The sequence below is a fragment of the Bufo bufo genome, chromosome 9 (genome assembly GCF_905171765.1).
Source record: "Bufo bufo chromosome 9, aBufBuf1.1, whole genome shotgun sequence".
Taxonomy (NCBI): Eukaryota; Metazoa; Chordata; class Amphibia; order Anura; family Bufonidae; genus Bufo; species Bufo bufo.
This window is the reverse complement of record NC_053397.1, coordinates 222,786,968-222,813,327: the sequence shown is the minus strand read 5'-3', so window position 1 is coordinate 222,813,327 and position 26,360 is coordinate 222,786,968. Positions and strand designations below refer to the sequence as shown.

The 26,360-nt window shown below is 45.7% G+C and overlaps 1 protein-coding gene across 1 annotated transcript in view; it reads right to left on the bottom strand.

The window, feature by feature from the left end:
- The window catches only part of CFAP57 (cilia and flagella associated protein 57), a 28,411-nt gene extending 2,617 nt beyond the window's left edge, over window positions 1-25,794 (bottom strand). Inside the window, 22 exon segments of the mRNA XM_040407835.1 lie at window positions 1,869-2,003; window positions 3,745-3,861; window positions 4,857-5,000; window positions 7,439-7,597; window positions 8,385-8,558; window positions 9,466-9,656; window positions 12,487-12,580; window positions 12,665-12,820; window positions 13,290-13,451; window positions 13,815-13,988; window positions 14,606-14,818; window positions 14,974-15,087; window positions 15,591-15,756; window positions 18,834-18,973; window positions 21,933-22,084; window positions 22,189-22,230; window positions 22,233-22,334; window positions 23,226-23,489; window positions 23,492-23,540; window positions 23,631-23,947; window positions 25,618-25,639; window positions 25,641-25,794. Of these exon segments, the coding sequence (XP_040263769.1) occupies window positions 1,869-2,003; window positions 3,745-3,861; window positions 4,857-5,000; window positions 7,439-7,597; window positions 8,385-8,558; window positions 9,466-9,656; window positions 12,487-12,580; window positions 12,665-12,820; window positions 13,290-13,451; window positions 13,815-13,988; window positions 14,606-14,818; window positions 14,974-15,087; window positions 15,591-15,756; window positions 18,834-18,973; window positions 21,933-22,084; window positions 22,189-22,230; window positions 22,233-22,334; window positions 23,226-23,489; window positions 23,492-23,540; window positions 23,631-23,947; window positions 25,618-25,639; window positions 25,641-25,775 (3,222 nt within the window). The 5' untranslated portion in view covers window positions 25,776-25,794.
- Window positions 25,795-26,360: the final 566 nt, after the last annotated feature.

Here is a 26,360-nt window from a genome sequence, read left to right as displayed (position 1 = left end):
ATCCGTTCTGACACACAATGTAAGTCAATGGGGACGGATCCGTTTTCTATGACACAATCTGGCACAATAGAAAACGGATCCGTCCTGGCTATGTTACAGATAATACAAACGGATCCGTTCTGAACGGATGCAGACGGTTCTATTATCTGAACGGATCCGTCTATGCAGATCCATGACGGATCCGCACCAAACGCGAGTGTGAAAGTCGCCTAAGTACAGACCCTTATATATGACATGATATACAGACCCCTGTACAGGCAATTATATATAGAGCCCTATGCAGGTGATATATACAGATCCATATTCTGAATCCTATACAGGAGGTATATACAGCCCTCTATACAGCAGGTATATACAGCCCTCTATACAGGAGGTATATACAGCCCTCTATACAGGAGATATATACAGCCCTCTATACAGAAGGTATATACAGCCCTCTATACAGGAGATATATACAGCCCTCTATACAGAAGGTATATACAGCCCTCTATACAGAAGGTATATACAGCCCTCTATACAGAAGGTATATACAGCCCTCTATACAGAAGGTATATACAGCCCTCTATACAGAAGGTATATACAGCCCTCTATACAGAAGGTATATACAGCCCTCTATACAGAAGGTATATACAACCCTCTATACAGGAGGTATATACAGCCCTCTATACAGGAGGTATATACAACCCGCTATACAGAAGGTATATACAGCCTTCTATACAGGGGGTATATACAGCCCTCTATACAGGAGGTATATACAACCCTCTATACAGAAGGTATATACAGCCCTCTATACAGGAGGTATATACAGCCCTCTATACAGCAGGTATATACAGCCCTCTATACAGGAGGTATATACAGCCCTCTATACAGGAGATATATACAGCCCTCTATACAGGAGGTATATACAGCCCTCTATACAGAAGGTATATACAGCCCTCTATACAGAAGGTATATACAGCCCTCTATACAGAAGGTATATACAGCCCTCTATACAGGAGGTATATACAGCCCTCTATACAGAAGGTATATACAGCCCTCTATACAGAAGGTATATACAGCCCTCTATACAGAAGGTATATACAGCCCTCTATACAGAAGGTATATACAGCCCTCTATACAGAAGGTATATACAGCCTTCTATACAGGGGGTATATACAGCCCTCTATACAGGAGGTATATACAACCCTCTATACAGAAGGTATATACAGCCCTCTATACAGGAGGTATATACAACCCTCTATACAGCAGGTATATACAGCCCTCTATACAGGAGGTATATACAGCCCTCTATACAGGAGATATATACAGCCCTCTATACAGAAGGTATATACAGCCCTCTATACAGGAGGTATATACAGCCCTCTATACAGGAGGTATATACAGCCCTCTATACAGAAGATATATACAGCCCTCTATACAGAAGGTATATACAGCCCTCTATACAGAAGGTATATACAGCCCTCTATACAGGAGGTATATACAGCCCTCTATACAGGAGGTATATACAACCCGCTATACAGAAGGTATATACAGCCTTCTATACAGGGGGTATATACAGCCCTCTATACAGGAGGTATATACAACCCTCTATACAGAAGGTATATACAGCCCTCTATACAGGAGGTATATACAGCCCTCTATACAGCAGGTATATACAGCCCTCTATACAGGAGGTATATACAGCCCTCTATACAGGAGGTATATACAACCCTCTATACAGGAGGTATATACAGCACTCTATACAGGAGGTATATACAGCCCTTTATACAGAAGGTATATACAACCCTCTATACAGGAGGTATATACAGCCGTCTATACAGGAGGTATATACAGCCCTCCATACAGGAGATATATATCTATGGACTCACCGCGTCGCTCTCTTGCACGTATTTTGAGTACAGCTCCCGGATATTGTCCTTCAGCTTTTTAGGCTCCTGGATAAATCCGACACAATTGTGCAGATCAGTTTTAAAGCGTTTCACCACGGCTTCCACATCCCGAACCTGCGGACCGGACAGAATCCACATCACATGATGATACAAGATCCAGAGATCATAGCAGAAAACATCCACCATCATATACATCACTAGTCACTGCTATATGTGCGCCGCTCGGGGGGTCCACTGTACAGGTAACTAGAATCTTTCTGTGGGGAGAAAAGGGTTAAATCCTGAATGACAGGGTTCTGCACATGTACTAGAACATGGAGAAAAGACCTGCATTATGATGGTGGAAACGTATCTAAGCGCCTCGTGTCCGGGTTATGTACAGATCAGTGCATGGGGGTCCGGGCTTCATCTGCACAGTCTGGTCTCCTGCAAACACCTCGCAGTTCTTCATGTTCTCCATTTACATCCAAAACCTCTGCGTGCGGCCATTGTTAAATTATAGTGGTTTAGCTCCGTCCCCGCTGATAGTCATGTGATCTCACACAGAGCATGATTTTCTGGAGAATTTCCTATGAGCCCCCCTTTATATGAATGGAGGTATGCCGAAATCCTGTGCATGCCACCACAACAACCCATATACATGAGATTCCTGTAACGTCTTCTGTGCTCCCACAATGCACTGCTCTATAGTAAGAGCAAACCAGAATTCTGAGTTTAAAGAAGCATCATCATAACTGGAAACTGTCAGTAAGGCGATGTGAGGTCCTGCAGCCTCTGAAATTCTGTATGCAGCTTTGGGTGTGAATGAAGTAAAAGACATAATGTAACTACGAGATCTGAAATCCCGTTCCACCCCGGCTCTTGCTCTATGTGGCCCCACCTCTTGACTCCTGCTCCAAGTGGTCCCCCCGGCTCTTGCTCTTTGTGGTCTGCCCCCCCCCCCCCCCAACTCTTGATTAGCATGGTCATCTCCAGACTCTTGCTCTGTATGGTTCCCCAGCTCTTGCTTTATGTCATCCCCTCCACTCCTGCTCTGAGTGAACCCCCCAGGCTCTTGTTGTATATGGTACCCCCTTCCTCTATGTGGTCCCCTCAACCCCCCAGGCTCTTGTTGTATATAGTACCCCCTTCCTCTATGTGGTCCCCTCAACCCCCCAGGCTCTTGTTGTATATGGTACCCCCTTCCTCTATGTGGTCCCCTCAACCCCCCAGGCTCTTGTTGTATATGGTACCCCCTTCCTCTATGTGGTCCCCTCAACCCCCCAGGCTCTTGTTGTATATAGTAGCCCCTTCCTCTATGTGGTCCCCTCAACCCCCCAGGCTCTTGTTGTATATAGTACCCCCTTCCTCTATGTGGTCCCCTCAACCCCCCAGGCTCTTGTTGTATATAGTACCCCCTTCCTCTATGTGGTCCCCTCAACCCCCCAGGCTCTTGTTGTATATGGTACCCCCTTCCTCTATGTGGTCCCCTCAACCCCCCAGGCTCTTGTTGTATATGGTACCCCCTTCCTCTATGTGGTCCCCTCAACCCCCAGGCTCTTGTTGTATATAGTACCCCCTTCCTCTATGTGGTCCCCTCAACCCCCCAGGCTCTTGTTGTATATGGTACCCCCTTCCTCTATGTGGTCCCCTCAACCCCCGAGGCTCTTGTTGTATATAGTACCCCCTTCCTCTATGTGGTCCCCTCAACCCCCCAGGCTCTTGTTGTATATGGTACCCCCTTCCTCTATGTGGTCCCCTCAACCCCCAGGCTCTTGTTGTATATGGTACCCCCTTCCTCTATGTGGTCCCCTCAACCCCCCAGGCTCTTGCTCTATGTGGTCTCTTTCCCCCAGGGTCTTGCTCTCGGCCTCACCTTCTGCCTTTCCCTCTGCATCTCCCGTTCGGTGGCTTTCAGCTTCTGCTTCAGTTCGGTGATGTTCAGATCCAGCTGTGTGTTCTCCTTATGGAAACGCTCCAGTTCCGCCTCCATCTAGAATACAGAAATATCTGACAACATAAGAGATCTGTGACCCGTAAATCTATGGAAATCTGATATTATATGGCGGAGGTTGCTTTCCCTATTAGTGCAGGGTGGACAAAGAAGAGAGCGGCCCATATTAGTAAATTCTAAATCTGACCCCCTCTAAGAGGCTCATTCACATCTCACAACCAAATCACTGGATGCCCAAGTATTTGAGTACCCCTCTCAAACCCTAGTGCCAGGTATGGGATGGTTTATGGAGAAAACTAAATTAAAGACGACCTGCTCAGTATCAGACAGACTACAACGAACTGCCATATAGTGCCATATTCAGCCCACATAACACCACCAGATAATGCACAAATAAGATGCATAATCCAAATATACTTTCAGAGTCCACATAATATAGTCATATAGGACCCTTCATTAAACAAGGGTGCTAGGCAACTGTCCAGTTTGCTGACCCTGGTTTAAAGGGGTTGTCTGGTTTAGAAACCCACTTTGATATACAGAATCAGGAAATTCTGTTGCAAAAAATGGCCGGGGCGAGTCTCCCTTCTGGATCCTTATGTATTACTCAATGTGGAGAGTGAATACTAAGAAAGTGCCTCACCACTGATTTCAATGTGAAACGTGTAATGCTCATGTCTCCTATGGAGGCGCCGCAGGGAAATGGAACAATTGCAGCTAGTTTTCCCTAAAATATTACAGATGATCACTGGGGACTCCATAGTGTGCCATGAAACGCTTCAAGTCCATAGAGTAAATAAAAAAACACACTAAAACTATAGTGCGCGTAAAGGAGGCCTATGGCTGGATTCACATACGCAGTTTGTGGTGCAGTTTTTTTTTTCTTTTAGCCAAACAGAGGAGTGGATGTAACAGAGAGCAGACGTCCTTCCTTCAGATGTTCTCTTCTCTTATATTCCACTCCTAAAACTGCATCAAAACCTGCAATCGTGGATCCAGTCATCTGGGGCCAGAGACCAGGGCGGCCATGTTACCTCCTGGATCTGCTCCTTCATCTCTTTGATGTCGTTTTCTCGGGGCTCGATCTGCTTCTTCAGTTCCTTGATTTTATAATCTAGAACAAATTTGAATTTCTCCAGTTCCTGGTTCTTCTTCTTCAGATCGTAGATTCTTTTTTCCTGGATCACAAATGACACAGACATCAGGATGTGAAACCTAAGGAAGCAGGGTCGGACTGGCCACAGACCCTACCGGGAAATGTCCTGATGGGCCGATGCCCAGGGGTCCGCCCGAGCCCTCCTCACTGCAGCTGGCTGGGTACATAATGATCTTCTGCACATGAATTAATGCTAGGAGCACCAGGTACTTACAGTGCTGCCCATAATTATTCATACCCCTGGCAAATTTTTTACTTTTATTCAACCAGCAAGTAATTTTTTGACGGGAAATGACATAGGTGTCTCCCAAAAGATAATAAAACGATGTACAAGAGGCATTATTGTGGAAAAAAAAACATTTCTCAGCTTTTATTTACATTTGAGCAAAAAATACAAGATGTTCCGCACTGTTGAAAATCTCAGAGGACGTGGTCGGAAGCCAAAAGTGACCCCTGTGCTGCCAGGAGGACAGTTAGAATCCAAGGATCACCACCAAGGCCATCCTGGTGAATCTGGGCTCTGCTCGTGGCAATGTCTCAAGGCAGACAATCCAACGGACACTGCACACTGCAGACCAAGGAGGACGCCACTTCTCCAGATAAGGCACACAAAAGCTCGCTTGGCCTTTGCAAAAGCTCATCTGGTCAAAGAAGAAGACTTCTGGTCTTCTGTGTTATGGTCAGATGAAACCAAGATTGAATTGTTTGGTCACAATGATGTTTCCTTCATTTGGCGTAAAAAAGGAGAAGCCTTCAACCCAAAGAACACCATCCCCACTGTCAAACATGGTGGTGGGAACCTAATGCTTTGGGGGTGTTTTTCAGCCAATGGACCAGGGAACCTAATCACAGTAAACGGCACCATGAAAAAGGAGCGATACATGAGGATTCTCACCGACAACATCAGGCCGTCTGCAGAGAAACTAGGGCACCAGTGGACATTTCAGCATGACAATGACCCAAAACACAGCAAAAGTGGTGAAGAAATGGTTAGCAGACAACAACATTAAGGTTTTGGAGTGGCCCAGCCAGAGTCCAGACTTGGATCCAAGTGAGAATCTGTGGAAGGAGCTAAAGATCAGGGTGATGGCAAGAAGACCCTCCGACCGGAAAGATTTGGAGCTCATTACTAAAGATGAATGGGCAAAAATACCTGTGGAGACCTGCAAAAAGCTGGTCTGCAATTATAGGAAGCGTCTGATCGCTGTAAACGCCAATAAAGGCTTTTCTATTGATTATTCAGAAGGGTAGGAATAATTTTGGACTGGACACTTTTTGCTCAAATGTAAAAAAAAGATGAGAAATGTTTTTTTCCACAATAATGTCTCTTGTACATCGTCTTATTATCTTTTGGGAGACACCTATGTCATTTCCCGTCAAAAAATTACTTGAATAAAAGTAACTTTAAGTTAAAATTTTCCCAGGGGTATGAATAATTATGGGCAGCACTGTATGTACATGCCCTCCTGAACTCAACTATATCACTGTCCTCAGCATTTATTTTTTTTACAGAGCCACTTTAAGTTCCCCCTACAAGAAAGTGTCTCTACAAGTTCTACTATGGAGAAGCCGGCCATTGTTCTATATGAAGCAAATTACTGCAGTGGCCAGAAGAGTTATGTGAGTCTAAACCAACAACTCATGTCAGCTGCTGGGGGTATTCTTCTATTAAATGGATTTTCCTTCTTTATGTAATTAAAGCTTATTCCCAGAATGTATTACCATCAATATCTGACCAGCGGGGTCCGTCACTGCGCACTCCTGCAGATCAACTGTTTTTAAGCAGATGGTGTGAAAACGGCACAGTTCCATCCATTGTGTAGTGGACAGAGCTGGTTAACGGCTGAGGTAGAGCATACCGTGCTTGCACAGCTTGCTCTCCATTGACTGCTAGCACTGGGCTGTTTTTGGAAGTTCCATAGTGGTGGATGGAGAGCAAGCCGCTCAGGAACGTCCACCTCTCCATTCACCATTAGGAGACTGCAGGAAACAGCCGAGCCAGTGCTTAGCTACTTTCAGGACTCCCATAGTGGAGAATGGTGGGTGGATGTGCACTCGCGTCGGCTGACCCTGCACTTGGAGATAGAAGTGGATCCCTGAGGTGTGACCCGCACCTAGCGATATGCCATCAGTATCGAAGATACAAACACCCCTTTAATTATTGTATTATGAAAAAGTTAGGGAACTTTGTAATATATATATATAACTTTCAAGACTGATGTCAGTGAATAGGGACAATCTCATTTATGTCCAGGGGCCGAAAACCAATCCTGATCATGTTCACCTGACACAGATGCACAGCGCATTGCGACAAGGCACGCCGCGCACTAATACGTTTTTATTCCCTGACAGATGGCAGATATCTCAACTCTTTAAAAGTCTACTGAACGCGTTGGTCAGTGCAGAGTAAGGGTCGACAAATCTGCTATTTATGTGCAGCAAGCTGTCAGCGGGGCTCACCTTGTCCTGTATGGTCTCATCCCGCTCTTGGATCTCTCTCTTCAGCCCCTGAATGTCTTTTTCTAGAGACTTGATAACGCCCTTCAGCTTCTGCTCCTCCATCTTCATCCTCTCAATGTCAGCCGCCCGCTCTTCAATGTCTTTCTGCAGACTGCTGAACTACAGGGGGGAGATGTGGAAGACGATCAATACTGAGATGGTGGAGGAGATTCACTATCTTATATGCGGGACAAAAAGTTTTTGGATATGTGCGAGAGACGTTTGAAATGGATAGAGGATTTGGGGCTGTTTTCAATAAAAGATAAAATGTTTTTTTCTGTAGCTTCTTTTTCTAAATAATTTCATCTAGACTAGAGGATGTTTGTGCAACAATTTGACAAAATCTTGCACATCACTTACAAAATACACAAAATACCTATGTTAGAAAGGCTCAGGTTGTATCTCACCAGGGGAGTGGAGTGCACTTGCTCCTTATTTTTTTACATCTTTTTGTGTACAACTTGCAATGATAAATCTGGCTATAAATGGAGCTCTGCCCACAAAACGCCAGTAAACTGCTGGGCCTGGTGCAAACCACCATAAAAATTGAGCAAATGTGTCATAAATTTGGCACAAGTGTCTAATCTACCGACAATACAGTATTAAACTGCGCCAGATTTCTCTCAGTAGCTGAGGCTGGATAATTACCCTTTAGGCTGTCTAGTTTAAGGTGACATTGTGCATTTTGTGGCGCATTGTCAGCCATGCCCTTTCCCACAATGCCACATCCTTCCCTTCTAAGTCACACCACTTTGTTGGACAAGGAGTAAAAGTGTCTGCAATATGGAAGCAATAAGCCACTATGTGCTTACAGATCAGAGCCTTCCCCAACATCCAGCCTCTTGCAGATAGGTTGGTGCTTCCTGATGTCCGACTCACCGCCATACACCGTATATACGTGCTCTACCTTTTTCCTCATGATTCCACTCTCCCCCTTCAGCCGCAGGGAGATCTCCCTCTCCTCCCGCAGGCGCCGCTCGTATTTTATCTTGATGTCCTGGATCTCTCTGTCTCCATCCTCTTCTATCTGCTTCTTGGTTTCTTCTAATTCTCTCAGCTGCTGACGAGCTTCATCCTGAGCCTGAAAAAAGGGCAGCACATTAAAGCGTTTTCCGATTCCACAGCCTGGAGTCCATTAGCGGGAAGCTCAATGTCTTCTCCGACTCCAAGCACAGGCAGAACACTGGACGGCGGTCACTTTTCTCCTTTTCAGTAACCCTGCCACGTGTATGAAGAAAATCATTACTCTCGGCACCCTCGCCAATCGGCTGTTTGAAGGGCCAACGGTGCTTGTGCGAACACTTCAGCCTCGTCATCGTTTACATGGGTCCGTCTAGCTGCATGTCATCTACTTAGTAGGAAGTCCAGATCACTTGAATGGCCTGAAGCTCAGTCACTACTAAATAAACAGCCCCATGTAAAACAATGAACGTCGGTGTTCTGATCCTGGACCGGGCCTTTAATCCAGCTGTATCATATAGGCACTGACTGCTGGTAATACAGGGGCTTATCCTAGTTTCATCTGCCTAAGGCTTAATCAATATATACGGTAAGTGCTGCAAATTTTGAATATTTTTTTTTACAGCAATTTCTCAACATTTTCAAATTCTCTGCTTGCTGTCGGTGAATAAGAACGCTGTTGTTTACAACCAGGAGTTTTATAAACTGCCAAAGAGGACTGAAAAGGAATGTTTTCACCAACTGGTTGTTTGCTTTAATGGCCTTCATTTGGGGACCCAGTACCTTTTTTATGAACTAGAACTGATCCTGTGCTCGCCAGAAATCACAACACAGGAACTTCCAGTTCAAGAAAGCCCTTTGTTCTAGACCTTGGAGGTGATTCCGTCAGACGGATAGATGTTAATGTGGAGCCTGTGCTTATCATAGAAAACCTCCTTTAATGAACAGAGATGTCTATGTGGCACCGTCTCCGGTAAGTGGTACAGTAAGTGATCTATGTGGCACCGTCTCCGGTAAGTGGTCCTCACCTGCTGAAGCTGAGCCGCCTTCTCGTGTAGCTTCGCCTCGTAGTGCTCGGTCAGTTCCTCCAAGGCCTGGCTCTTGCTCTCCTCCAGTTCGTGGAGCTGCCGCTCATCCTCCTCCTGCATCCGCTGGGATTTCACCTGCAGCTCCTGGTACTTCTCGTACTCCAGCAGAAGCTTCTGGTTATTTGCCGTCTCTGAGGAGAAAAATGAAACATCCCAAGAATAAGGGCAAAGTCCCAAACATCAGATCAGTGCAGACCAAATCATGGACGACTATCAGCCCCAACATCCCATCAGCATCTAAGCTTCATGTAGCCGAGCACAATGGGGCACAGGGCTCCGGCAGGTAAAAGTCTACTCTATAGGACCTCTTAAATCCACATGTGCCGGGTCCTCTGAGGTCTGATAGACGTTCAGTAGGTCCTGTTAAAACGGGCTGAAATATGAAGGGGTTTTCCTGCATTTATTCTCTCCCACCCCTGTTATAAATATTCAAAATGTACTTGGACTTAAAAAGCTGCCGAAATTCCCAGTATTAGGGCTTGTTCACACGACCGTATATATTTTGCGGTCCGCAAAAAATACGGATGACGTCTGTGTGCATTCCATATTTTGCGGAACGGAGCAGCTGGCCCCTGATAGAACAGTGCTATCCTTGTCCATAATGCGGACAATATTAGGACATGTTCTATTTTTTTGCGGAACAGAAATACGGACATACGGAAACGGAATGCACACAGAGTACCTTCCGTTTTTTTTGCTGACCCATTGAAATGAATGGTTCCGTATACGGTCCACACAAAAAACGGAACGGACACGGAAAGAAAATACGTTTGTGTGCATGAGCCCTTATGTGCAGGTTCCGTGATGCACGCCACATTGTATATACTCCTCTGCCTCTCCCCTCTGCCAATCCCTTCACTGGCTCCCCATTGCCCAGCGAATTCACTTCAAAGTACTAACAAATACATACAAGGCCGTCCACAACCTGTCCCCTCCTACATCTCTGAACTACTTTCCCGATACACCCCCACACGCACTCTCCGATCCTCACAAGACCTCCTTCTCTCCTCCCTTTATCGCCTCTTCCCACAATCGCCTCCAGGATTTCTCCCGTGCATCCCCCATACTCTGGAACTCGCTACCCCAACATATCAGACTCATCTACAGTGGAATCCTTCAAAAGAAACCTCAAAACCCACCTCTTCAGACAAGCCTACAACCAGTGACCCTGCTGCCTCTATACCGCCACGAACAGCTTCACCCGCACCTACTGTGTCCTTCTCCCATACCTTGTAGATTGTAAGCCTCGCGGGCAGGGCCCTCTCTCCTTCTGTACCAGTCTGTAACTCGTCTTGTTTATGATTAGTGCAATTGTCTGTATTATGTGTGTGCACCGCTTATCATATGTACTGCGCTATGGAATGCATGGCGCTTTAATAATAAATAATAATAATATTAATATGTCCCCTTCTAGTTACAACCCCTACATTGGTCCCATGGTTATCTTCCTGCATTCTACTTCCGCAGTGTATGAGATGCCATCAGCAATGTAACATACATGGGGCTGGGTAATGAAATAGGCGTTATTGCACAGAAGGCAATATTCGCCGTTATAGGCGTGAGGACCTCTCCTAATGTGGTGCATGCTGGGAATTGTAGTTTTCAGTATCCTGCTGAAGTGACAGATACACGTCACCCCAATGATAACACAGCAGTGGACACTTGAGATGATGAGGAAGATAAAAAATAAAATTCTGGTAACAATTGATGGATTTCACTATGTAAGTTATAAAAACAAAATAGTTTTAGCAGGTTTTTCAGGACTCTTGGAAAGCCTTTTTAGAGTACGTGAACAGAGGACATTCATTGAAAAAAGTTGCATAAGTCATATGTATTTGTCGTGGGTTTTCCTTGAATTTAAATTGGATTTCACATTATGATTGGAATCCGTGGTGAAAACCTGCAACACACACATTTATAATGCACACCGCAGATAAATCTCCGTGTGGATACGACTGGCAAAATCTCATCCACTTTGCTGCTATTGTAGTACAATTCTGTGCGGCGTATATATATGCCACATGTGAACATAGACTCAACGGGGATCAAACTACTTTTTACGTCTTTGTTTCCCCTCCGCACTGCTAGAGGATTCGCCTGATTTATGACGAGGCGACGAGGCGTGTGTCTGGAGTGAACACTACTCCAGCCCGTGACTGAAATCGTTTTCACACCACTTCCATGTGCTTCCGGGTCCGTGCGGCCACTCCACAAAAGAGAGCACATGTCCTACTTTTGCCCGCAACATGTGGATCGTGGACCTATAGAAGTCAATGGAGCACAGTTATTAAGAGACTTGTGACTATTTTAGTCATAAAATACTCGCAAGTCCCCTTTTTAACCGCCTTGCGACGAGGCACGCGTCTCATCATAAATTAGACGAATCTTAAGGCAGTGCAAGGGATAAACTAAGACGGGCATAGAAAGCCGATCCTAGTAAATGTGCACCGATGGGTCCAAACCACGATGCTTGGTGCACACGGCCGGCATCTGTGTTTTGGAGATCCAGAGTTGTGACTACACCCTTAGGCTGCTTTCACACAGTCCGTGTTTGATCAGTGATTTTCATCAGCGATTGTGAGGCAGAATCTGGTGCAGGTGAAAAACACAGAAAGGGGGGAAATGTTCTCATTAGATCTGATTTCTGTGTAGGCTCCGCTCCTGGTTCTGGCTCACAATCTCTGACCAGACAGTGACGGTGTGAAAGCGGTCTAACCTGGCACATTTCCCACTTATGATGCAGACTATAAAAGCAGCCATAATGGTTGATACCCAGTATTCCCAGTACAAGATACAAGTAAGGAAAACCAGCTTAGAATTGTAAACAACCGGACGGAAGAGGAAAGTCACGCGGATTATCTTCACAGGTGACTTTTAGATTAATTTTAGAGGAAATTAAAAATGACACAAGGAAATATCTGCAGGCAAATAAAGCATACAGATAGACGGAGTAGCCGGTACCTAGATCCTGCAGCTCCCGGGAATGTCTCTCCATCACTTCCGCTAACTCGTCCTGGTGTTTCAGCTCTTGTTTCTCAGCCTCAGCTTTCAATACCTGAATGATGGGGGTGATACTTCAGTTATCTTTGGCTGCCATCAGATGATGAGGATTATGGGGCACAGTTCACACATCTCATACCTGGTTTGTTGTCTTCAGAACCTCCATTTCCTGGATGAACTTCTCCGTCAGCTCCTTTAACTTCTCATTGTAGTTCATGTCTTTCAGTCGCAGCTGATACTCGCTCTCCATCTTCAGCTCCTCCACGCGAGTCTTCAGCTCCAGCATTACCTGGTTCTAAGGTCAATTATACAAAAAAAATATTTCATTCCGTGATATGTGCTTCCTTTTCATGCAGTGCCGCCACAGGGGGAAGTGAAGCATTACAAAGTGGCCATTCACATCAACGGGTTGTCTGTGTAACACAGGATGGGTCCTCCAGAGCAAGAGAGGTCCTTAGTTACCGCGCCCCACACCGGCCAAAAGATGAAGGTCCTGAACAGAGGCCCCCACTCAATTAACTCCAAATTCCTTTATTTGGTATTTGCAATTCTGTAGAACCCTTTAAAGGAGGAACTACATCAAGAGCCGATAACTCAGTGGAGCCTCCAGAGGCCATGGCTTGTTAGTCCGTCCTAAACTCTGACCTCCTGGGGTCCTCCTGATTCAGTGGAAATGCCACCCAATATTACAGTCACAGGGTTACTCTCATCATTCATACAGATTGATGCACATAGATGTATGTGGTATTGAAGTGAATCCTCACCTTCTCCTCCAGGTCTGACTTGGTGATCAGGACCTCCTCTGCATAGGTCAATTCTTTATCCCGCTTCAGGCCACGGCTCTCTTTGTCAGAGATTTTCCACACTATAAGGCACCCGTCTTCAGAGATGGACAGGAGATTCTGGTCGTCATATGTCACCACCAGCTGAAAGGAAGTCAATGAGGGGCCGTGTTTACTGTAAGTCCCTGTCAGACGGGACGCCTTACTGTTGTATAGTAAAGCATAGTTGACTCCACTCATCTATACAGAGGCATCCAGTAAAATAAAGTATAAGGTCAACATATGCCACTGTATGCCCATAGTAGGTAGTATTTAGTGTAGGTTCCTGTCCGAAAGAGATCGCCTTGACCTTGGCGTACAGGCACAAATAATTTGCCAAGAATCATTTATCACATAGCATTAGTACATTTTGTATAGTGAGTATGGCACGATTGTATTCATTTATTATTTGTGTTTGCAGCTGTAGATGTTACATGGCATAAGCTGATCAGAAATCCCCGCTCTTACCCTGGTGACCGGTCCGGCATGTGCCTGGTACTCGTTGTATTCCCTATGAAGAGGTAGCGGGTATTTCATAGAGCGCACAGTCCCGGTATTTGTGCCAGTGAAAACCATGCGTCCAGAATGTGAGATGGCAACCGCCGTATACGTCACGTCAAAGGATGGTGCTTCCCGTGATATCTGATGAGGAAACAAATGATGGCACACGATGATAATTATACCTCTTATTATAAGATCTCCTCTATTTAGTAGTAATGCTAGGTCTGGTCATACAGGGCGCACGGTCATAGTATCTCTCAGTGACCAGCGTCACCATCACTCTCCACACCGGGAGGTGACACCCTCATCAGGACACGTGTGCAAAACAAGCCATTGAGAATGATAAGCATTCATTTTACTGGGAAGCACAGTGAGTTACCCAGCGGTCCCCTACTCCTAAGTGGACATAACCCCTCCATAGATCTTTACCACCAGACAGACTTCATGTTCAGGACTCCAGGAAAGCAGGGGACTGGCAGCCATATTGGTGGCATCTAAGGCTCCATTCACACGTCCGCAAATGGGTCCGCATCCGTTCCGCAATTTTGCGGAACGGGTGCGGACCCATTCATTCTCTATGGGGACGGAATGGATGCAGACAGCACACAGTGTGCTGTCCGCATCCGCCAAAGGCTCTCCGGGCATGCTGGGAGTTGTAGTTTTGCAACAGCTGGAGGCACACTGGTTGGGAAACACTGCTTTAGAGGCAATGAGAATGCAGACTAACAGCCTATATACAGATGCAAATACATCTTTACCTGCGAATCACTAATCTCCTTCAGTGTCTGGTCAGATCCAACAGCAAAGATGGTCTTGGAGTCGGGGGACAGGGCCACGCAGCTGTAGTTGCAGGATTTCAGGACACACTCAGACTCCCTCTTACCGGTCAGTGAGTTCCACTCGTAGACGGCTCCATCGAGGCCACAGGACACCAGCTTACTGTCATCCGCACTCCAGGCCACGGAGCGCACCTGAGCCCAGGAGACATGGTGTCACAATCATGACCATATTGGTATTAGTAATGAGGGGAGCTATGCGGCATAGACAAAGTCTACTGGATGCCATTTAGCAGAATCTGTACGTTATTATTGACATAGGAAGTCCCAGTACGTAGACGCAGACGTACCTTTCCGTTGTGGCCTTTCAGGTTGACTACATTCTCGAACGTTGCTGTAGAGTAGATATGGATGACGTTGCCATTCACAGCAGCGAAGAGATGTCCTCCATGACTAAAGACACACTGAAGCGAGAGGAAGGTGAGAGATGGGGCTGTGCGGGCAGGAATCAGAGCTACTTACTAGAAGGAGTGATGTTATATTTGATTAGTGTTACATAGTGAAGTATAATAAACTGGACCATTCGTCGAGTCCACGTGTAGTGGAAAATTTTCAATGCAGATCCTGAGACAAACATGCAGCAATTTTACAGCAAGATCTCGATGTGCTACATTTAGGGGGTCATTTATTAAGACCGGTGTTTTAGACACTGGTCTTAATAACCCCTGCACTGGCGATGGATCCAGCAAGGAAGCTGGGGTAGATTTTCTGCCCCCTTTCTTTAGATTTAGCATGAGCGGGGAAAAGTCGCAGATTGCGGCGCAAAGGTTAGCCACCTCTTTAAATTTGTCACCTCTTTACATTCGAATTAAGCGATACAAAGGTTTCCCCCTCCGACTTCTGCACAGTAACCATACAATCCGATCTCACCGATTAAATATGAACCAGTATAGAGAATATGCGTCACCTCTTTACATCCACGGACGTTGAATTCTTTGAATGACCGGATATCATCAATCAGCAGATTCATCAGTCGTAACTTGTCAGAAAAACCCACAAGTACATATAATCCGGAGGGGTGCAGCGAGATACTGAACGCCTCCTCCTGGAACTCCTTGTACAGATCCAAAGAGCTGCCAATCAACAGGACAGAATCATTACAGGATGAAATTCCCCTGAACCCTTCTACATCACTCGACCAGTGACCCAGAAATTACACAAGATCAGAACATGCAACTACTATACGGAATAGTGATTCAGCTCCAGCCTTGAGACCTACAGTATATTCATCTTACATAACACATCTAAATCACTGTGTACATGGAGTACATGACAGTACTGATCCTGAATTACATCCTGTATTATACTCCAGAGCTGCACTCACTATTCTGCTGGTGCAGTCACTGTGTACATACATTACTTATCCTGTACTGATCCCGAGTTACATCCTGTATTATACTCCAGAGCTGCACTCACTATTCTGCTGGGGCAGTCACTGTGTACATACATGACTTATCCTGTACTGATCCTGAGTTACATCCTGTATTATACTCCAGAGCTGCACTCACTAGTCTGCTGGGGCAGTCACTGTGTACATACATTACTTATCCTGTACTGATCCTGAGTTACATCCTGTATTATACTCCAGAGCTGCACTCACTATTCTGCTGGTGCTGTCACTGTGTACATACATTACTTATCCTGTACTGATCCTGAGTTACATCCTGTATTATACTCCAGAGCTGCACTCACTATTCTGCTGGTGCAGTCACTGTGTACATACATTACTTATCCTGTACTGATCCTGAGTTACATCCTGTATTACACTGCGTGCAGAATTATTAGGCAAATGAGTATTTTGACCACATCATCCTCTTTATGCATGTTGTCTTACTCCAAGCTGTATAGGCTCGAAAGCCTACTACCAATTAAGCATATTAGGTGATGTGCATCTCTGTAATGAGAAGGGGTGTGGTCTAATGACATCAACACCCTATATTAGGTGTGCATAATTATTAGGCAAAATGGGTCAAAAGAAGGACTTGACAGGCTCAGAAAAGTCAAAAATAGTGAGATATCTTGCAGAGGGATGCAGCACTCTTAAAATTGCAAAGCTTCTGAAGCGTGATCATCGAACAATCAAGCGTTTCATTCAAAATAGTCAACAGGGTCGCAAGAAGTGTGTGGAAAAACCAAGGCGCAAAATAACTGCCCATGAACTGAGAAAAGTCAAGCGTGCAGCTGCCAAGATGCCACTTGCCACCAGTTTGGCCATATTTCAGAGCTGCAACATCACTGGAGTGCCCAAAAGCACAAGGTGTGCAATACTCAGAGACATGGCCAAGGTAAGAAAGGCTGAAAGACGACCACCACTGAACAAGACACACAAGCTGAAACGTCAAGACTGGGCCAAGAAATATCTCAAGACTGATTTTTCTAAGGTTTTATGGACTGATGAAATGAGAGTGAGTCTTGATGGGCCAGACGGATGGGCCCGTGGCTGGATTGGTAAAGGGCAGAGAGCTCCAGTCCGACTCAGACGCCAGCAAGGTGGAGGTGGAGTACTGGTTTGGGCTGGTATCATCAAAGATGAGCTTGTGGGGCTTTTTCGGGTTGAGGATGGAGTCAAGCTCAACTCCCAGTCCTACTGCCAGTTTCTGGAAGACACCTTCTTCAAGCAGTGGTACAGGAAGAAGTCTGTATCCTTCAGGAAAAACATGATTTTCGTGCAGGACAATGCTCCATCACACGCGTCCAAGTACTCCACAGCGTGGCTGGCAAGAAAGGGTATAAAAGAAGAAAATCTAATGACATGGCCTCCTTGTTCACCTGATCTGAACCCCATTGAGAACCTGTGGTCCATCATCAAATGTGAGATTTACAAGGAGGGAAAACAGTACACCTCTCTGAACAGTGTCTGGGAGGCTGTGGTTGCTGCTGCACGCAATGTTGATGGTGAACAGATCAAAACACTGACAGAATCCATGGATGGCAGGCTTTTGAGTGTCCTTGCAAAGAAAGGTGGCTATATTGGTCACTGATTTGTTTTTGTTTTGTTTTTGAATGTCAGAAATGTATATTTGTGAATGTTGAGATGTTATATTGGTTTCACTGGTAAAAATAAATAATTGAAATGGGTATATATTTGTTTTTTGTTAAGTTGCCTAATAATTATGCACAGTAATAGTCACCTGCACACACAGATATCCCCCTAAAATAGCTAAAACTAAAAACAAACTAAAAACTACTTCCAAAAATATTCAGCTTTGATATTAATGAGTTTTTTGGGTTCATTGAGAACATGGTTGTTGTTCAATAATAAAATTAATCCTGCACTCACTATTCTGCCGGTGCAGTCACTGTGTACATACATTACTTATCCTGTACTGATCCTGAGTTCCATCCTGTATTATACTCCAGAGCTGCACTCACTATTCTGCCGGTGCAGTCACTGTGTACATACATTACTTATCCTGTACTGATCCTGAGTTCCATCCTGTATTATACTCCAGAGCTGCACTCACTATTCTGCTGGTGCAGTCACTGCGTACATACATTACTTATCCTGTACTGATCCTGAGTTACATCCTGTATTATACTCCAGAGCTGCACTCACTATTCTGCTGGTGCAGTCACTGCGTACATACATTACTTATCCTGTACTGATCCTGAGTTACATCCTGTATTATACTCCAGAGCTGCACTCACTATTCTGCTGGTGCAGTCACTGTGTACATACATTACATTACTTATCCTGTACTGATCCTGAGTTACATCCTGTATTATACTCCAGAGCTGCACTCACTATTCTGCTGGAGCAGTCACTGTGTACATACATTACTTATCCTGTACTGATCCTGAGTTACATTCTGTATTATACTCCAGAGCTGCACTCACTATTCTGCTGGTGCAGTCACTGTGTACATACATTACTTATCCTGTACTATACTTCACACATAGTGAGTGCAGCTCTGAAGTATGAATACAGGCTGTGCTCAGGATCAGTACAACATAAGGAGTGTAGTTCTGGTGCTGGACCCCCTGTCTGATATTGATGTACTATCCTAGGGCACAGGTAATCATCTGTTAAATCCTGGAGAACCCCTTTAATGAATTACAATAAACTATAATGTAATGCTGAGAACACACATTCATCTTTGGCAGGGGGTGCACATAGAGTCTATAGGGGGCAGATATACAGCGCCAGTACTTGTTCTCGTAGTTCCAGATGCGGACGGAGCGGTCCAGCGAGCAGGTGGCGATCAGAGGTTTGCGGATACACACACCGAGTCCTGTAATGGCGGAGGAATGCCAAGGCTCGGTCAGGAACTCAAAGGGAACGTCATCACTCTGCAAGACAAATAAATGGTGAGAAGATGATTTATGGAGCGGCTGAAGAGACGGAGAAGCATCTCCAGAGACAAGACATTCAGCACATTGAAGAAAATCTCCATCACCATCTCCATCTCCATCACCATCTCCATCACCATCTCCCTCCATCACCATCTCGATCTCCATCACCATCACCATCTACTTTACCATCTCCATCACTATCTCCATCACCATCTCCATCACCATCTCTATCTCCCTCCATCACCATCTCGATCTCCATCACCATCTCCATCTACTTTACCATCTCCATCACCATCTCCATCTACTTTACCATCTCCATCTCCATCACCATCTCCATCACCATCTCCATCACCATCTCCATCACCATCTCCATCACCATCTCCATCACCATCTCCATCACCATCTCCATCTACTTTACCATCTCCATCACTATCTCCATCACCATCTCCACCACATCTCCATCACCATCTCCATCTCCATCTACTTTACCATCTCCATCACCATCTCCATCTACTTTACCATCTCCATCACCATCTCCATCTACTTTACCATCTCATTCACCATCTCCATCACTATCTCCCATCACATCACCATCTCCATCACACCATCTCCATCACCATCTCCTCACCATCTCCATCACCATCTACTTTACCCATCTCCATCACTATCTCCATCACCATCTCCACCACATCTCCATCACCCATCTCCATCACCATCTCCATCACCATCTCCATCACCATCACCATCTCCATCACCATCTCCATCACTATCTCCATCACCATCTCCATCACCATCACCATCTCCATCACCATCTCCATCACCATCTCCATCACCATCTCCATCACCATCTCCATCACCATCTCCATCACCATCTCCATCTACTTTACCATCTCCATCACCATCTCCATCACTATCTCCATCACCATCTCCATCACCATCTCCATCACCAATCTCCATCACCATATCCATCACCATCTCCATCACTATCTACTTTACCATCTCCATCACTATCTCCATCACCATCTCCATCACCATCTCCATCACCATCTCCATCACCATCTCACCACCCACCATCTCCATCACCATCTCCATCACCATCTCCATCACCATCTCCATCAACCATCTCCATCACCATCACCATCTCCCATCACCATCTCCATCTCCTCTCACTTCCACCCTCTTCTACCCCTCCTGCCTGAGTGGAAGGGACTGGAAGCTCTGTTTACAAATTGATGTTACGAAGTGATTTGGATGCAGTCAGAAGGGGCGCTGTCATCACATCTCCATGCATTGCATGGAAGCCAGTGTTATTTAGGGTTTTGATTTTTTAATCCGTTCACTGCACGGTATAAATATCATAATAAAATGTATAATAAATGTTTCCTTGCATTATGCCAATAATACTTTTATATCATTTTTATATTTTACAACTTTTGCACAATGAACACATTTCACAAAAAAACTGTTTTTGTAACAGGAGATTCCGGAAGCCATAACATCTCTATGTTCTGCGCCCGTGTAAGGACTTGTTTTTGCAGGACGAGTTGTAGTTTTCATTGGTGCCACATTGGGGTACACAGGGTGTCTCTTTTCGTTCCATGTTTCAGGAGGTGGGATTTTTTTATGGTGTTACAGATGCAGCAATACCAGTTATGAGCAGTTTTTTTAAAATAATTTTTAAACCATAATATAGTGTTTTTAAGGACATTTTTGCCACAAGGCACTCGACCTTGCGATCACCCTCATCATGGCTGTGCCTCTGGGGTGACAGACGGAGCCTCCTGTCTCTGTCTCTACCTCTTGGAGCAGGAGCCCTTATGTTATTAGGCAGACGAGCAGCTGCTACAGAACCCGTTATACGGCGGTGTAGAGTGAACACAACGGAATACAGCCCCTTAGTGAAAAGGGTGTGTTGTAGTCACTAAGGGGCAAAAAAAAATAATCTAATTTTTAATGTAACATCTTTCCCTTTTCTGTCATGCTTCTTTAAGGCTTCGTTACCATCAGCGTTCAGCTCTTTTCCGTTCTCCTCTTTCGTTTAGGGGCAGGAAAACGGAAAGGAAAGATTCGGTACATATACTGAGCTGAACAGAGCCACGGGCCCCAGAGACTATAATGGGGTCCGTTAGGTTTCCCGCTCAGAAGAAGATTTTTTAAGCGGAGACAAAAGTTCTGCATGCCCTACTTTTGTCTCCGCTCCAAAATCTTCTTCTGAGCGGAAACATATCGGACCCTATTATAGTCTATGGGGTCCTTAGGTTTCGTTCGACTCAGTTATGTGCCGAATCCATCCTTTCCGTTTTCCTGCCCCGAGAACGGAAAGGCCTGAACGGTGATGTGAACGAAGCCTAATGGCCTAGTGTCACCTTCACAAACATATTTTTACTCTCTCTTTAGATCTATAATAAAAAGTGAAGCAACTTTGCAATTGGTACTTTTTTTAATATTCTTTTTATAAAAATTTTTCCAATTATAACAAAACAAATAGCATTTAATTGGTTTCCGGGCCTTGTTGGGATCGCAGTCCCCTGTATTTTTTCTTCTATACATGCATAGAAATGAAAGGTATAACGTAAAAAAATATATAAAATAACTTACATTATTTAATATCGAGACACCTGGATTAAGTGAATTGTTTCATTTTGGTTATTATACAATTAATTTTAGATTTATTGGAGCAATAAGAAACAAATGGTTGTGATGGTGAACGGAGCGTATAAGGTGAAACCAAGCAATTCTATGTGATGTGAGGTCAATAACCCATCATCAGGGAGTCCAGGCCCTGGTTCAGACCAAGGAAGATTTGCCATTCAGAATATTGAGAGCTTTGTGACAACCTCTGTGAGGGTTTCAAAGACTCAGCATTTCAAGAAACCAGATACAACAAAGAAAGATCTTGACAGAAGAGGACGACTCGAGGAAATGATATTTATTTGGGAGCAAAGCTTCCTCTTACCTTAGTGATGTCCGCCGAGGACAGGGCGATGCTATAGAGCTGGCTCTTCTCGGTGCTGATGATCACTGTCTCCTCGGAGGGGCTCAGACACATGCACAGAACCTCCTGCTGCTCCGACAGACCCGAGTCACTGCTGTTCTTATCTGCGGGATCTGACAGACGGACAGCATGGACATGACATCATCTGTGGAAGGGTTAGATGAAAACACCTTCCACGCTGGCGTTGTTCTCCAGACCTTACCTTAATGTTACAGACCTCTCTTGTAAAGTTCTCGATCTTCTACTTTTTCAAACATGAGACCGTGCCGGGACCGCCGGAGCACAGGAAGCCCTTGGAATAGGCCAGAATGGAATTGATGTTGCAAAGGGGATGACGAGGAGCTGCCCAAGGCAGAGAGGGCCCTAGAGAAAGACGGAAGGGACGTATTAGACATCCTGTATGACAATATACCCTAACCCCAAAACATTCCTTTAATCCGGGCTCAGTGGGATATTGATTATTATCATAAATCTAGATTATTGGAACGTCACAGAAAATATAACAATATATACACAAACAGTCAGTCCAAAATAAAAAAGAGCAGAAGTGATGTCACAGACCATGGAGGCAATATGAGTAATAATGGCGTCCATCAGGAGTGGGGAGCGGGCACACAGACGTGGGTTCTCTCATGGATTATGCTCGGCAGCTTTGATAATCTATCATTTATTAGACCGTTTTTGCATATCCTACAGTCTGTTCGGGGACATCCCTTTAAAGGCTCATGCGCACGACCATATTTTCTTTCCTGTCCGCACAGTTTTTTTTTTGCAGCCCGTATGCAGAACCATTCACTTCAATGGGTCCGCAAAAAAAACGGAAATGACTCTGTATGCATTCTGTTACCGTATGTCCGCAAGTCTGTTCCCCAAAAAATATAACATGTCCTATTCTTGTCCGTTTGGCGGAGTGCAAAATACATATGGTCATGTGCAATGAGGCCCTAAGCAGGACTTCCCCTCAGCTACTGTAACCCCCAGCAAAAAGCTGTTTATATCCGTGGGCAGGTAGGTACCACATGTAGATTTGCTCACTTCTATGGTGGAGAAAGCGGAGCGCTGTACTGTCCCCTAGAAGTGAATGGAGAAGTGATCGCGCTTGAGTACCATGTCTCCAGTCACATAGGGGATTTGGGGACCCTCACTCTCATGACTGGTGAGGTCCTAGCAGTTGAATCCCCAGCAATTATACATTTATCACCTATCCTGTGGTCAGGTGATAAACGTAGTCCATGGGCCACCAGCAATGGGGACTCTTAATGCTCTTGTTAACTTACCGTCCATCTTCAGAGGATGCTCTCCGTTTTTCGGGATGATGAGGGTGCGCGTTGGCTCTTCCCCCGATGTTGTGCTCCCAGCGCAGGTCTCCAGACTCCCACAGAAACAGCTTCCCGGTGTCTGTTCCACAGATGACTCTGTCCTCAGACAGCCATGCGTGGCTCAGGAAGTTCTGAGCTTCCACTTTTTGAAAGTTTGTCTGTTTCAGATTACCATCCACGTAGCGAAGGATTTTGAAGACCCGTGTCCAGTGACACAGATCTGGGAATTGTCATGGGGGTTGAAGCTCACCTAAAACATGGAGAGACCGGATCAGTACACCCTGCGGAGCCAGACACAGCAGAAGCTGGGGCAACCAAAAAATCTATGTCAAGGGTTTACCTGGTAAATGGGGCTATTCTGACTGTCGGCCCTCACAGTCGCCATCACTTTTTGCTTCTCCCACATCCAGAAGATGATCTGCCACTCAGGGGAGCCGGACAGAGCCACCAGGTACTTCGAGTCTGGTGAGAACGCGATGCTGACAAACTCCTGCGCAGTGAATTCCGAAGCACTTAGGACTTTCCGCTTCTTGAACGGCATGGACGCCAAATCATAGATGGTGATTGTAGCCTTGTCGGAGGCCTTCTCTGACATGGCAAGGTAGCGGCGATTGGGGCTGATCGCTAACGCCTTCATGCCATGGCTCTTCTCTGAGCCTGACAACAAAGAGACAAGACTGATATATATATATAATCTTTATGTCTAAGCTGAGGACATAGAGGCAACTTATAGACTTGCTATCAGGTGAAGGGGCCCAAAGGGTGGTGCGAACAGCGCAGGACACAATATTCGAAACCAAGGGCATGAAGGTCATTCTACTCCCCTCTGCTAAAAGGGCTAGGAAGGAAGGTGAACAAGCAAGGGGTCCTGATACAGTACGTGTCATATCGGTAATCACTAAAAGGGTTGTGTCATCTCATACACTGGGGGCATATTGCTAGGATATGCCCCCAATGTCTGATGGGTGCGGGTCCCACCTCTGGGATCCACACCTGATCTTTAGAACAGAGCCTGAAAAGTGAAGGAGGGCGCACCGCGCGTGCGCAGCCACCCTCCATTCATTTCTATGGGACTGCCGAGAACTGAAATGAATGGGAAATGCGCCACTACGGCTCTGTTCACTTCTATGGGGCTGACGGAAATAGCCGAGCCGTCGCTTAGCTATTTTTGGCACTCCCACAGAAATGAATGGAGGGCGGCCGTGCATGCGCGTTGCGCCCCTCTTCACTTTTCAGGCTTCATTCTAAAGATAGGACCCACACCCATCAGACATTGGTGGCATATCCTAGCAATATTCCCCCAATGTATGAGATGATACAACCCCTTTAGGCGATTCTGCACTTAAATTAACTTTTTATTTTATTTTTTACATAAAAACTGCTTAAAGGGGTATTCCAGTAACTGTCCATTTTTCCCCTATCAACAGGATAGCTATTAGACTGGTAGTGGCTCAAATGCTGGGAACCCCTCTGATCAGAAGAACGTGGCCCTGTACCCCGCAGGGCCCCCAAAATGAATAGAGTGGCAGGTCAGGCTTGTGCTCCGCTGCTCCATTCATCTCTATGGGAGCGCCGGAAGCATCCACGCACTGTACCTCACCATCTTCGGCACGCCCATAGAGATGAATGGAGCCTGACCTGCTTCTGGGAGGCCCTGCAGAACATGGGGTCCCTGTTCTGTGGGGGTCCTAGCGGAAGGACTCCCACTGGTCTATTAGTTATCCCCTATCCTGAGGGTGGGGGATAACTTGAAATGACTGGGAATCCCCCTTTAATGCAGCAGCAGGAGACAGAGAACAGTGCGGTTTATGTCTGTCAAGTCTTCTCTGCCATCAGTTCAGAGGCACGGCCTGGGTAATCTGAGACAGACCGGTTTGCTAAGGGAGAGCAGCCTAGCAACCACTTTGTAAAAAACCGTGCAATGTATTACAAGCAATCAGTCTGTCAGACAGTCCCTGTGGAGAGGAGGGCCACTCCGCATCTCAGCCTGCAATATTAGTCAGGTTTGTGGTGGAGTGTCCCTTAAGGCTACGTCTACACCACGACAGATAGGGCACAACTACGCTGCAACATTTGTCGCGAAACAATTTTTAGAATGGCAGTCTATGGTGTCGCACTGCAACATGCTGCGACTGCGACGCGACAGTCGCAGAAAATCCATTTGAGATGGATTTTTCTGCGACTGTCGCGTCTCAGTATGTCGCAGTGCGACACCATAGACTGCCATTATAAAAATTGTTGCGCGACAAATGTTGCAGCGTAGTTGTGCCCTATCTGTCGTCGTGCAGCCGTAGCCTTAATCTGCGCCCTCAGAGGCCTCTTCCTACCTGGAATAAACTTCTGCCATTTTCTGATCCACGTTATACTTTATACAGTTGTTTCCGGACGGGAATATCACGGTTTGTTCATCAAAGTAACAGATGTTATTGGCGACTTTTGGTTGGAGACCAAAGATAAAATGAGACTGAGCCACAATGACCGACATGTCGGAGGAAGGCGTCGCGTCGTCCTGCGGGAGGAGAGAAAAGAAGAATTATAACGGCGACATTGCTGTAGAAAGGCTGAACAGTAGAGCAGAAGCGATGGCAATCCGCTCCCCAAAAGACGCAGTCATGTGACCTCTGGACATGACGTTCACTGACAACGCCGAAATGGCGTTGAGCTTTATGTACGGAAAGGCGTTTCTGTGTCTATGTACTGCAGCAGACCACGTCACCGCGCTATATGGTGGAAATGATGAATATTCTGTCGTATCAGGGAGGCCGCAGTCATATAACCGGGCGTGGCGTACAGACACACATGCTTTAAATCTAGAAAAGCGGCGTAAAGTCGCCACGGTGACACGTACAGACACACATGCTTTAAATCTAGAAAAGCGGCGTAAAGTCGCCACGGTGACACGTACAGACACACATGCTTTAAATCTAGAAAAGCGGCGTAAAGTCGCCACGGTGACACGTACAGACACACATGCTTTAAATCTAGAAAACCGGCGTAAAGTCGCCACGGTGACACGTACAGACACACATGCTTTAAATCTAGAAAAGCGGCGTAAAGTCGCCACGGTGAC